Source organism: Canis aureus, chromosome 22 (genome assembly GCF_053574225.1).
Source record: "Canis aureus isolate CA01 chromosome 22, VMU_Caureus_v.1.0, whole genome shotgun sequence".
NCBI classification, from domain to species: domain Eukaryota; kingdom Metazoa; phylum Chordata; class Mammalia; order Carnivora; family Canidae; genus Canis; species Canis aureus.
Window position 1 is genome coordinate 7,456,977 of NC_135632.1, and position 13,301 is coordinate 7,470,277.

Genomic DNA, 13,301 nt, shown 5'->3' on the forward strand with positions numbered 1-13,301 from the left:
CAACTGGAATAGAAGATATCTGGTGATCCCACATATACCCCAACTTTATGCATTTAGTTTGTGGCTAAATCTGATGGAGTTTTAATTTTAAATAAAGAACACTTATTTATCCTCTTTTAACAACACGGAGAGCTAACTACTGGTTCTCATTAACTCCTGATTAGCTAGCTGGCTATAGACACAAAGCATGTTAATTTTCTACAGGCACCTTTCTGAATTCAAGTAAAAGTTTTGGTAGACAAGGATTTACTTAAATGTCACTGACATAATATGAGTCTTGAGTACAAATATTGCTCACCATTCTTGCATTCTTTAAATTATTTTACTTTGAAAATGTAAGAACTATTATTAACTCATTAATAACACAGGTTTTCATTTAAGGAATATCTTGAACTGTGAAAATACAAATCTAATCAAATTAAATTTTGAACACATATAGAGCCAAATATTTCAACAAAACTGCAGTTTAATTTCAGAAAATGTGTTAAAATATATATTTATACATCAATTTCTGACATACACTTAATGTGTTAGTATACACAAAATGATGCTTTCTCTTGAAACTGTATTTATGAAATGTACATTTTAATTTAAATACTCAGTATACACTGCACTTAATCTGCATGTTGCATTTATTAAATACATTAAAATCTGCAATGTAACAAAACGTTTTCTGCATACGAAATTCAAAACACCATTTTAAATGAACAAAGATGGCTCACTTCATTTTTTTTTTTTTAACAACTAGTGTATAGTACACTAGCTCAGCTCCAACATACTACCTGTTCGTTCTTTTTTATTTGACATTGTTCACAGACTAGTACATATTACAATAAGAGTGCTGGATAAAAACATGAGGTACGAAAGTGGTTCAAAGATTATAGATCATGCAGATCATGCTAGACAGCAAAGAAAATTGTGACCGAGAAAACACTAAATAAAAATACATAAAGAATGTGCATTATAAAAAAAACTCCATTACACAGCTTTGCTTCTTTGGTTACAAAGTAGGTTGAACAATTTCACAGCTTTTTATTCCCACCCGAAAAAAGAAAGTCATACGAAATGTCAAAAAGCAGAGGAATCGTGGCAATTTCTCTATTAGAAAGTAGAAACAAATGAACAGTTTTCTTCATCAAAATAGCCCAATTATTTATTATATCACAATAACTGGTGACTACCTGTACAGTTGCACTATGTTCTTCATACTTACACTATACAAAATTTACATTCAAGCTGGGTCTTTACTACTGAAAATAAATACCGAAGGTAAATTGCCATTAGTGTTAGAAATATGCCAGGATTCTTTTGTTCAATTATTGCCTAAACGTTTTATCTATTAAATGCAATCCTGTCTTTCAAATCCTTTACTGATACTTATAATTATTCAAAAAAAATTAAAAAAGTTCTGTGACATTGTTCATGTACATTATGAAAATAGCAGCCCTGTAATAAATAAAACACAAATAAATGAAAACTTACATAGGCAAATGTTACTGATATTGAAAGAAAAGTGGCTCTTTAGATGAACTGTTATTTATAATGTGATAGGAAGGCTCAGGGTAAATCCATGGGTAATAGGAAAAACGGGAGAGCCACCAAAGCTCTTAAAAGACCCCACTCATGCGCACCAGGTAAAATGCAGACTTTGCTTGCTTTAATAAACCCCATCTATTATTCTCCTTGTGTACTGATGACATAAAACTGGACATCAACAGCGCTGCATGACATCTCAAAGGGAGGAAAAGCTCCTGTAGAATGATTGTCTAATACTGAAAAGGCCAAACACACAACCGAAGCATGGCTACTTGCTTTCGTATAAAGTGGAAAGAATACCAGTGGCACACAAGGATAGATTGCTTTCAGTTTTTTTTTCTTAATGAGGCAAGAAAGCTTTATGCTGAGGAGACATTCGGCTGCTGTGGAGGTTGCGTTGGCTGCGGAGGCTGTGCTATCACTGCTTGCTGTTGAGAAGTGCTACCAGTATTGGCCTGTTGGGCTGGGAGTTGGGATAATTGATCATTGTTTGAAAGAGATTTTAACAGTGCATTTTCTCGTTCAAGTAAAGAGTTTCTTTCAACTAATTCTTTTATTTGTTCCTTTAGAACTTCCACTTCTTCTCTTACTGCATACATCAAATGGCTTTTCACCAGATCCTGTGAAAAACAAAATTAGCAATGTCAAAAACGGTGAAAGGGAAAGGTGTTGCTATTTGGTTCTGGCCTACTTGGTGCCTTATAAACACGAGGCATTTTTATATTAAGTTTTTGTGCTCTTGCTTTTAATGTTTCTACTGTATCTTGACTGGCCTTAAAGGAGATAAGGGTGGAAAAAAAAAATCCAGTTTCCAACTAGGCAGCAAGCCCAGGATTTCTTTTCAAAGTTTGGAGTGATTTCCAAAAATACTAGGCTCCTTAAATTGTCAATTACAAGCTTAGAATTAAAAAAAAAAAAAAAAAAGTTTAAAATCACATGCTTCGAGGCTAGACCAAGAGAACAAAGGATATTAAACTAGTTATAGCACTTCTTTAAGAGATAAAGTGACCTACTATTTCCAACTCTAAAACCTTTAAAGAAAAATAGTTTGAGACTAATGGTCCTTATTTATAGTCTATAGTTTTAATAAGCTTCAATCAAAATATTTTATACAATATGAACAAAGTATCTTTAAGGGAACAAAAAAATTGATAATAATAGCAGAAATCAGAAACAGATTCCACAAGGTCTATTTATTAGAACTGACTAAAAACAGCATTTATAAATGCATGACAAAGGTTTCCAGCTGAAGTTTTCATTTTAATGCTCTTTTGTCTATAAACTATTTTTGATGCTGAAATCTCTGAAGGCACATAATGCATTCTGATTATGTATGCCCCTCAAAATGGCCCTGATTTGTCAATGGTAATGCATGAAATGTGAGATGTTCAAATGGGGGGAAATATTAACTCCACTGGTATTTCTAGATTAAAAGTCCTCAATGTTCTAGCATGTTCAACTAAATGTGATTATCAAAAAATATACTTTGGTTACCTTGGTTTAAAGAAATTTGGTGTTTTGTTTCTTAGAATTGATAAAAACCAACTGCTTCTTACAACCAACAACTTATGAAAGAGAGAACTATAAACTTTTACTTACCATTGCTTGTTCTATTTTGTTGTCAATGGCTACAACACCACCTCCCCCAGATGCACTGGAAAAAATTAGAATATTTCATTAAATTATTCTAAAAAATGTAACCTGCTTTCCAACTCTTAAAATAATTAAAAACATGTTTTACATAAAGCCAAAAATAGTAACTTAAAATAGCTTATTAAGTCTGTTCTCATAATCTCAGTACCCAAAGCTCTCATTTTGAAAGTAAAAGATCTCAGTAAATAGAGGACTTTTAAAAATGCTTCATAGTTCCAAAATTTCTAAATTCCCATGACATATATATGCTACTTTAAAAGCCAACTCCCAGTTCTATTCAGTTCTTAACTCCATGAACTTTTAAAAAGATACATTTTGAATGTATCTCTCCACACTCTCTACATCTCTTAAACTTCATTTACAAATTATATATTCTAATTGACTTTCATGTGGAAATTCTAGTGGTCACTTATTGCATTAAAATTCAGATGAAGACTTTCCTTCTATAGATATTACTTCTCGTTTAAAAATTTCTAGAACCAGCTTATAAAGGGCCTTTGGGCAAATGATACTTGCAGGTGGGTTAATAGGATCCCAACATTCTGGCAAATCTACATACTTTCATTGTAGCCTTACTAGCCGGCAAAAATCACCTACAATGAATGGTATGTGGTTTAGCCCAGTTTTTCCTGGAAATATTTGGAAGTAGTCTAGCAGTAAGTATATCCCAAGTTCAACTATCACCTTAGCAGTTGTATGATAACACAGAAGGTTCAATAATTGTCCTCTTAAATAGTAAGAATAGTACATATTTATATCCTTTTCTTGGCATTTTTGTAAATTTTGAAGAACAGTTACTAAATTTTCTTGTAAAGACAAAAAATACTTTATCAATACGAAAAAGGTCTTTAAACAATTTTGATACAAAATTTTGCAAAACACTCTTCATAAAGTATATTCTATCTAAGAAAATTTAGATGCTAATATATTTGAAGACTATTCTATTTTAGATGATATGGGCTCTCAGACTGATATCAGATTGAGGCACAGGAATTATTTCATTTTATGTAGTGATGCCTTTGATATTGTAATCCAAGTAGATTTAGTTATATTCCTGGTTCTGCTACTCACTCCCTGTGTGACCATCAGCAAATCAAGTATTTAACTTCCCTGGACATATTTTTTCATGTGTAAAATGAAGAGTTCTTTGTCAGTACCTCAGTGGACTTCCTATTTCTAGATCCTTGAATCAATACACGGAAGACACTAAGCTTGTTTATCTGAGCATTAATCATATTAATTACAGCATACGCCTTCATTTCTTGCTTCTATTTCTAAGATGAAAACGGGTTTTGCATACCTAATAACTAGAAAGGATATATAGATTGTTAACAAATACTTATATACATTAGGCTTTAAATGCTTGTAGAAAGCAGTGCAAAACAAAGTATGGCTACATGTAACTATAAGCTATAGAACAATTATATAAACCATAAGGCTTTGGTATAAAGTTCAGTTCAGATACCACGTGGATATGTTCACCAAATATTGGCTACAATTTGCAGAAAAACCAGTACTAGGCATTTAGGTCAGAGTTTGTCTGACCATCCTAGATTATACTCTACATTTTTTATTTCTATGTCAAGGAAAAAGTAAATTAGTTTTAGTTGTTTCTTGATGTAAATACATTCTTTTAACACATCTGTTTTAAACAGAACACCTTAAATACTAACAAGCAACCAAAATGAAACGGAAAATTAAGTCCCTAACCCTTAAAAAGGATTTATTGCTTTTTTTTTTTGATGATTAGAGTAATATTAGTAAGTTTCCAAACCATTCCCTTAGGCTAAAGAACAATAATTAGCATCTTATTCTTGCTGATATATTAAACTCTAATTCTACTAACTCAGACCTCCTTCACAGCAATGAAGGGCTATGTTTGCAAAGTATAAATGGATCATACTGAAGATGTGTCCCTTAAAAAGTAGTAACAATTCTATTTTGTTAGGCACTGTACTTAATTAAATCAGTCAGATACAATTACTATTACTACAGTGATCTCTGGCTATTTGAAGGCTATTTTTTAAAAAATTCTATATAACCTATGGCAGTGGTTCTCAAATTTTAGCATGCACCAGTCATCTAGAGGTAATTCTAAAACAGATTGCTGGATTTCACCTTGTTTCTGATTTAGAAGATCTTGGGTGGGGCCCAGGAATTTGCATTTCTACACCTTTCCAGGTGATGCTGATTGTGCTACCTGACAGACCATACTTTGAGAACCAATGGCTTACAAAGATGAAAGTTAGAAGAATAAAAAAAAAAAAAAAAAAAAAAAAAAAAACTAATTCTATTTTAAAACCTTCTTAACCTGGAATATAAAACTTCTTACCCCTTCATGACTTTGACCCCTGTCTTCTAGGGTCTCCTTTCTTCTCACACTTCATCTGGCCTATTGTGTTATGTCTTACGTAACTCTTTATAATCTGTGAAACATAGGTTCTCTTAAGTTTCCATGGCTTTGCAGAACTGCTCCCTCTGCTGCAAATGCTCATGGTTTCCAATTCATCATCTGGCTGTCTTGTACTTGTTCCTTAAGATGCTTCAGTGCCAGGTGTTCTGTAATGCCTTCTGGCTTCCTAAGGTAGAACCAGTTAGTCCATCTTTTCTGTGGTTCCCTAATCTTCACAAACTTTTTATACTGCATAACCAGGAAAGCAGAATAACAAATTCCAGCTCCTTTATACAGTCAGTGTGTGAATTCTGGAAAAAATTATTTGACGTTTCTAGATCCCAGGTTTTTAATCTAAAATGAGGATTATATACCTCAATACATAAAAATAAAACTCCTGTAAGGATAAAGGAGCTTAAATAATACTACCACTGTTAACTATCAGACGGAGTTCCTTGAGAGAGGTTCCTTATCTTCACCTCTGTGAAGAAGTGAACACAGTGCTTGGCACTGTAAAAGTTCAAATGCATACTGAAAGAGTCTGAAAGAGTCAAAGAGTCAATATGACAGCAATTAGATTTGAAACAATTACTGGTTTATATTAGAAAGCCATTAAAATATTTTTTTTTATTTTTTAATTTATTTATTCATGAGAGAGAGAGAGAGGCAGAGACACAGGCATACAGAGAAGCAGACTCCATGCAGGGAGTCTGATGTGGGACTCGATCCTGGGCTGAAGCAGGCGCTAAATCGCTGAGCCACCCAGGCTGCCCGCCATTAAAATATTTTGAGTTTGAATAAATTCATAGTTCTTAAAGTATGGTCACTGGACCAACAGTTATCAGTTATCACCTGGGAACTTAGGAATGTAAACATCTGGGTCCACCCCAGACCTACTGCATTACACATTCTTGAGGTAGGACCCAGGAAATGTAGCTTAATAACTTCCAGATAACTGATAGAAACTAAAGGTTGAGAAGCCAATTTATAATAAAGATATCAATATGGTTGTCTTAAATAAGCAAATAAGAGTATTATATTTCAAGAACATACCTGAACATAGTTTAAGAATATTATTTCAATGAGGGTAGTAACAAGTTGGTTTCTGTTGTGTTCAAAGCCAACATAGTGGTTTGGGCTTCACTCACTCTTAAAAATGAGATCAACTGAAGTGGAATAAAAAATTTTCCTTTATTTGCTTTCTTGACCTAATGTTTAAGTAATATGCCTTGTTTTCTCTTTTACTATTGCATTCACCACACTATAACTTGATGGTTAACTAGTTTGTGAACTTAAGTTCCTAAGACTTTGAACTATTCTGGTAAGCTGTAAGTGCTATATAAAGACAAAGGATAATTTTTAAAAGGAAATATTTGGTTTGATATGGGTCACTCTTTTAGAATAAAAACATACAATGATCATTATTTACTAGATGAATTAAAAATTGTGGGTATGGAGGAAATGGACAGATATATACAACTGTGGGGAGAAAAGACACTAAGCATGGCTATATTACCTTTTATATGATGAATTTTTTTTAAAGATTTTATTTTTTTAAAGTAATCTCTATACCCAACGTAGGGCTTGAACTCACAACCCTGAGCTCAAGAGTCACACACACCATTGACTGAGCCAGCCAGGTGTCCCTGAATTTAGTGTTTAAATAAATTAAAATCACATTCACAGGAAAAATAAAACTCAATGAATCAAAGGTATAGCATGATAGCTTGGCCTTCAATGCTATTCATTTTAAAATTCATCCCAACTGGCTCTCCATACCTAGCTTTTTTTCCCAGATCTCCTTCCTCTTACCACAATAGATCACTCGCAACCTGAGGCTGGATATGAACTTGTGGCTTCAAAAATTCCCTACATTTTCATCTTTCTTAAAGGGTTAACCATTTCATTCATGCTCTCACTCAGGAAGATGATTGTACAAATCATCTCCAGTCTCTATTCAAAAATTAAAATCCATGAAGGTGAAGGGGTTAGGTTAACCTGATCTCACTACTAAAAAAAACTCTTTATGAGAAATCAACTTTTTTCTTTATCTTCATTAATGTAGGCAGAGACATCAATGGCTATTTGTTTAAAATAAAAATAGAGCAAATTTCTTCTCTTACATTTTGATTACTTTTTCTTTCTGTTCTCCCCTCAACACAAATGCTAATTAACAAAGCAACAAGGTAGAGGAAAACACTTGAATGACTGACCACTTTTGCAGGCACATATTACTTTAGTGAATCCTTACTACAGGGTTGAGAAACAATCTCATCTTACAGTTGAGGAAACTGAGGCCAAGTAACTTACTCAAAGACATAATGCTAGAGAAAGAATTGAAACCTAGACTTAATGTTAAAACACATGCTTTTTCTACCTCAACAGTAAGACTGTTTGAGAGGAATAAGCAACTGTCTATAACAACCTAAGAGAAATGCAGACTTATGCGTATCATGGAGAGTGCTTTACTATGTACCAAATGTCATTTGTGAAACTATAGCATGGATTCAAAGATTAAATTATGTGCATAATATGCCATTTATCTTAGCTAGCACATTCCTAGAAGAGGCTGAACTCTGAGAACAAGGGAGGTAACTTCTTAGAAAAGGCGCTGTGATCTTCAGACAGTCAGCATAGTTTACCTATTTGCTAAGAACTAAAATGTTCTTTTGGTTTGTTAGAAAGCTGAAGATATCTTAAAATTATATGTATCTATATGCAGAATATTATTTAAAAAATTACCCTCTTCTGCTTAACTTTGTGTTTGAGTCACAATCACAATTAAAACTCCACTACAGGAATTCCACAAATTATAAAATCAAATCTTTTATAACAAGAACTTCTTTGCTTGAGCTGGCAAGTCTGATATGCTTATGTTCAAGACCCCTTATCCAAACAAGGTAAAAATGATTCTTCATAAACTCACAAGTAGAAGCTACAATCTTTCCAAAAAAAAAAAAAAAAAAAGTGATCATTGTTCTTTAAGGCCAGTCTTCAGGAATCATGTATTGTTTCTAGTAAATAATCTAGAATCTTCATCCTCCTACCCCCTTCCAAAAAAACTGTAAAATAATATAATTACTACTACACTGGATTAATTCTAACCTGGTAACATTTGGCCAAAATCTTTTCTTTTCTTTCCTTCTTTTTTAAAGATTTACTTATTCATTTTGGGGGGGGGGGGGTTGGAGATGACGACGATAAGGGCAGGGAAAGAGGGAGAGACAGACTCTCAAATAGACTCTGTGCTCAGCACACAGCTTGACACTGGTCTTGATCCCACAACCCTGAGATCATGACCTGAGCCAAAATCAAAAGTTGGACACTCAATGGACTGAGCGATCCAGGTGCCCCTACAACTGGCCTTTTTTCTAAGAAATATATATTTTTGTTTTTTAGAAAGAAACTATTAAGTCACTGATGCAAAAAAATAAACCTAATGAATGTACAGTTCAGCAAGCCTATGAAAGATAAACAGAAAAAAATACATCACTCTTTCTCTAAGAAGAATTTTAAAATATTTACAGTTTAACACTTAAGAGCAAATAACAGTTCTGCTAAAAAAAAAAAAAAAAGCCAAAATAGATATAATTCAGGCAAACTTATTCTATGGCCAAATGCAAACTTCTATAGTTAGCAATAAAACTATCAAAGTTAAAAGTAACTTAACCTAAAAACTAAAAATTTTATTATTCTAATTACTGATCATAAGATCTCTATGTAAAAACAAACTCTGTTTAATTTCATGATTAATTTACAAAAAGCCCCATGAAGATTTTTTATTAACACAAAATAAGTGATTTTTGTGAATGATAAAAACTATTATTCATGCTAAGCAAGTAGGTAAAATGGCGACTCACAAAACTGAGTATTATTATTTTCTCAAGTAACCAGTGTTACAGTGGTGCAAAAAAAAAAAAGAAAAAAAAAAAAGCTTTTAACCAAGGAACAATGAAAAATGTTAAAAATATACATAAAGATTGAGATTTGTTTTTAACATCTACAGAAACCAATTATGTCCTTAGCATCGTTTACATTCATGTAATTAGTTTAAGGTCAAAATCCTGGCCAGAAATGAGTATTTAAAGAGTAAAAAAGCATACATACTGTGGATTACACCAATGTCAATTTCCTGGCTTTGGACCTTATGATATAAGCATGTAAGATGTTATCATTGCAGGAGGGGGGCAGGAGACAGGACACACAGGACTGGATGAAGGAGTACGTGAGACCTCACTATACTTTTTTCTTTTTGTTGCAACTTCTTATGAATCAATAATTATTTCAAAATAAAAGTTAAAAAAGATACATACACATGGTAAAAAGTACATCCAAAGAGTATACATAAAAAGGTGTACAGGTGTACAAGGAGAGTCCCTCTCCTACCTCAGACCCCTTTTGTCCAGAGTCAACCATATCATCTGTACCAATGGCCTTTTAAAAAGTCCTTTTAAGAAGAATTTCTGTAAAATACTTCGGAGAAGCCTAACTAGATGCCTCAAAATATAGAAAAATAAAAAACTCCTTTAATAATTTCACTAAAATATAAAGTACTTCTAGAAATCTATTAAATCTATTAAGACTAGACTCCCAATTTGAAAAATGGGTAGATTTCACATAGAAAATTCACAAGACATGAAAAAAAACTCAAGATCTCACTCATAATAAAAATACAGATTATAATGTAATACTATTTCCCTAAACAGACTGGCAAGCGTATTAAAATTTAATACACTGTTAGCGAGGCTGTGGGAAATGGGCCTTCTTATAGAATGGTTATTTAAATTGTATACTGGTATAATCCTTATACAAAGCAATTTGGTTATATCAGTTTTTTTTAAAGATTTTATTTATTTATTTATTCACGAGAGACACACAGAGACAGGCAGAGACACAGGCAGAGGGAGAAGCAGGCTCTGTGCAGGGAGCCTGACGCGGAACTTGATCCCGGGTCTCCAGGATCACGCCCGGGACTAAAGGCGGCACTAAACCACTGAGCCACCTGAGCTGCCCGGTTATATCAGTTTTACATGCACACACACACACACACACACACATGCTCACTCACTCTTATTTACTCTGAGTCAGCAATCCTACATGTGGGAATTTATCCTATATTTTTACATACAAGGGAAATAATATATTTACAAGGCTACTCATTATAGCACTGTTTATTGTTTTATTTTTTTTTAAAGATTTTATTTATTTATTCATAGAGACACAGAGAGAGAGAAAGGCAGAGATACAGGCAGAGGGAGAAGCAGGCTCCACGCAGAGAGCCCGATGTGGGACCCGATCCAGGGTCTCCACGAACACGCCCTGGGCTACAGGCGGCGCTAAACCGCTGTGCCACCGGGGCTGCCCTATAGCACTGTTTAAAACAAAGTTTAATACTCAACAGGGAACTGATCAACTAAATCATGGTATAGCCATCTATGCAATTGAATACTACCTATTTATAAAAAAAGACCCCACACAAAGATGTTTTTCTGTGTACTGAGATCAGAACAATGTATCTTAGAGACCTTTAAAAGTAAAAGGTGCAGATGTATGTATATTATCACTTGTGTGAGGGGGACACAGATATAATAGATACAGCATTTGCTTGCATATGGATAAAGAAACCTGAAGAATACACACACACAAACTAAGAAAGTGGTTATCTGTCTGGGAAGGCAGGCAGATGGGGGACAGAGATAGAAGAATACTTTCATTGCACTTTGGAGAATACTGAAGTTAAAAAACAAAAGAACTATCACATTCCAAAAAAGAAAATGACTCACGAAAGTTATTAAGTTATTTCCTGTACAGTGTGAACTCAGGGGATGAACAAATGAAAGACAGGAGACAGAAAAGAGAGAGAGGAGCGAAGAGGAGGCAACAACTCCATGGTCCTTAGGAACTACTTCATTCTAGAAGATAGGTACTTTGTTTAACATTCAAAATAACAATATAAAGGATACTTGTGATTTGTAAAATTTATTTCTTTGGCTTACGGTGAATTATAATCACTTAAAAATATGATAGAAAACAATGTTTATAACTTCTAATATAGTTACTTCTGTTCAAAATGATTCTGGAAAGAAAAAAAACAAGTGTGATTAACATTTGATATAATAGGCTATATAACTTTATACAATAAAAATGTTACATTAAAAATGTTTTCCAGAGAAGGTATAGATAAGATTAATATTAGCTTTACCTTCTTTTTCTAGATCTCTTTACATTTCCAAGTGAGGATATCCTGGGGAGGTATCTCTAGTATTAGGCAAGTAAAATTCTGATAGTTTTTTTCCTATAGAGTCACTGAGGAAACAATTTAAAAAACCAGCCAAACTAAAATTCTATTAAAACACTCAAGATGGCAGATGTAAAAATTTAGTCTTGAAAAGCTAGAGAATAATACAAAAGTGAAATATGTACAACAATTTTACCATTACAGTCCAAATATTCCATATAAACTAAGAAAGTTTAATATTCTATTATTTGAAGTTAAATACTTGTATGTAAAAAATGATATCCACTTAAAGCAGATGAGCTTATGCACTAGTTATTTTTTATTAGACTAACATTAGGTAAGGTTTGACAGGATGAAAAAGTTATTTTTTTCTTTTGAGTCAGGACTGAAATAAAAAAGGGTGTGAGAAAGGGGTAGGAGGAGAGTGGCATTTTCCCTAAAGTTGGTGTGCTTACATTTAGAGCAGGCTCTCCTAAAAGAAACTGCATTGTACTATTTACACAGCAGCTAGGTAATTTGATGACAGCATAATTGATTACTGAGAAGTGAAGAATATGTATCAAGGAGCTTTGGCCCAAATTAAAAAGTTGACACTATGGTCCTGGTTACTTTACTCCCTGGAGATTGGGAAAAGAGTATATGATTGACAATTATCTAGAGTGAGATGTATACTAGCACCTAAGACTAAAAAAGGGGAGAAAGATTAGAAAGGATTTCAAATGTTGAGATTAGAAAGGATTTCAAATGTTGCCAACTGATGTCTAGCTCAGAGTACCTTATGAAAATAATGTGATTATACTGAAAGGGAATAAAGTGGATATAATTCCATATATTCATTCTAGATATTCTAGAACCATTCTTTTAGTCTGCTAGAAACTAATGATTAACCAACTTCTAAAAACATCAGAATTAACAATTAAAATATACCTTAACCTAGCAAAAGATCTATACTTTTCAGTACTGACTTGACGGACCATCTTTCATAGAAAGATGGAAAATTGAAATAGAAAAGAGAAAAACTCAATAAAAATTCTTAATATGAAATGAGGACATTAAAAACACAGAAGAGTTCAAATTACTTCAGCTGTGTTAAGAAAAAGTCTTCCAAGGAAGGGGCTATGTTTAACAGTCATTTTGTAGAAAAGATCAATTCTCTTTTAAAAGGTTAACAATAGCATTCCTTCCTTTTGACTATGAAGAAATAACAGCACTTTCATCGCTAAGGAAATTTTCATGGTGTTAAGTGTATGAAAATGAACAAAATTGGAGAAAGAACAAGATAGAAAAGAGTGTCAAGGGAAATGAAACACAAACAAGCAGCCTTGAATTAACTTCACCCAGAAGTGGGCCCATTATAAAAACAACCTTTTTATATAGATAAATCCACCTAACATTTCTAAAAGTAATTCAGGATTCTTTAGCAATGACATAAAAATGGGTCAAAGGAAAAAATCAGAACTAGCTTACTAATTTATTTCTAAC

The 13,301-nt window shown here is 33.2% G+C and overlaps 1 protein-coding gene across 2 annotated transcripts in view; it reads right to left on the minus strand.

Moving 5' to 3' along the window:
* Positions 1-448: 448 nt before the first annotated feature.
* Positions 449-13,301, minus strand: part of TSC22D2 (TSC22 domain family member 2) — a 47,984-nt gene continuing 35,131 nt past the window's right edge. For both annotated transcript variants that reach the window (XM_077864713.1, XM_077864714.1), the window contains 2 exons: positions 3,136-3,190; positions 449-2,156 (listed from right to left, as the gene is read on the minus strand). In XM_077864713.1, the coding sequence (XP_077720839.1) occupies positions 1,896-2,156; positions 3,136-3,190 (316 nt within the window). In that variant the 3' untranslated portion in view covers positions 449-1,895. The remainder of the gene's footprint in view (positions 2,157-3,135; positions 3,191-13,301) is intronic.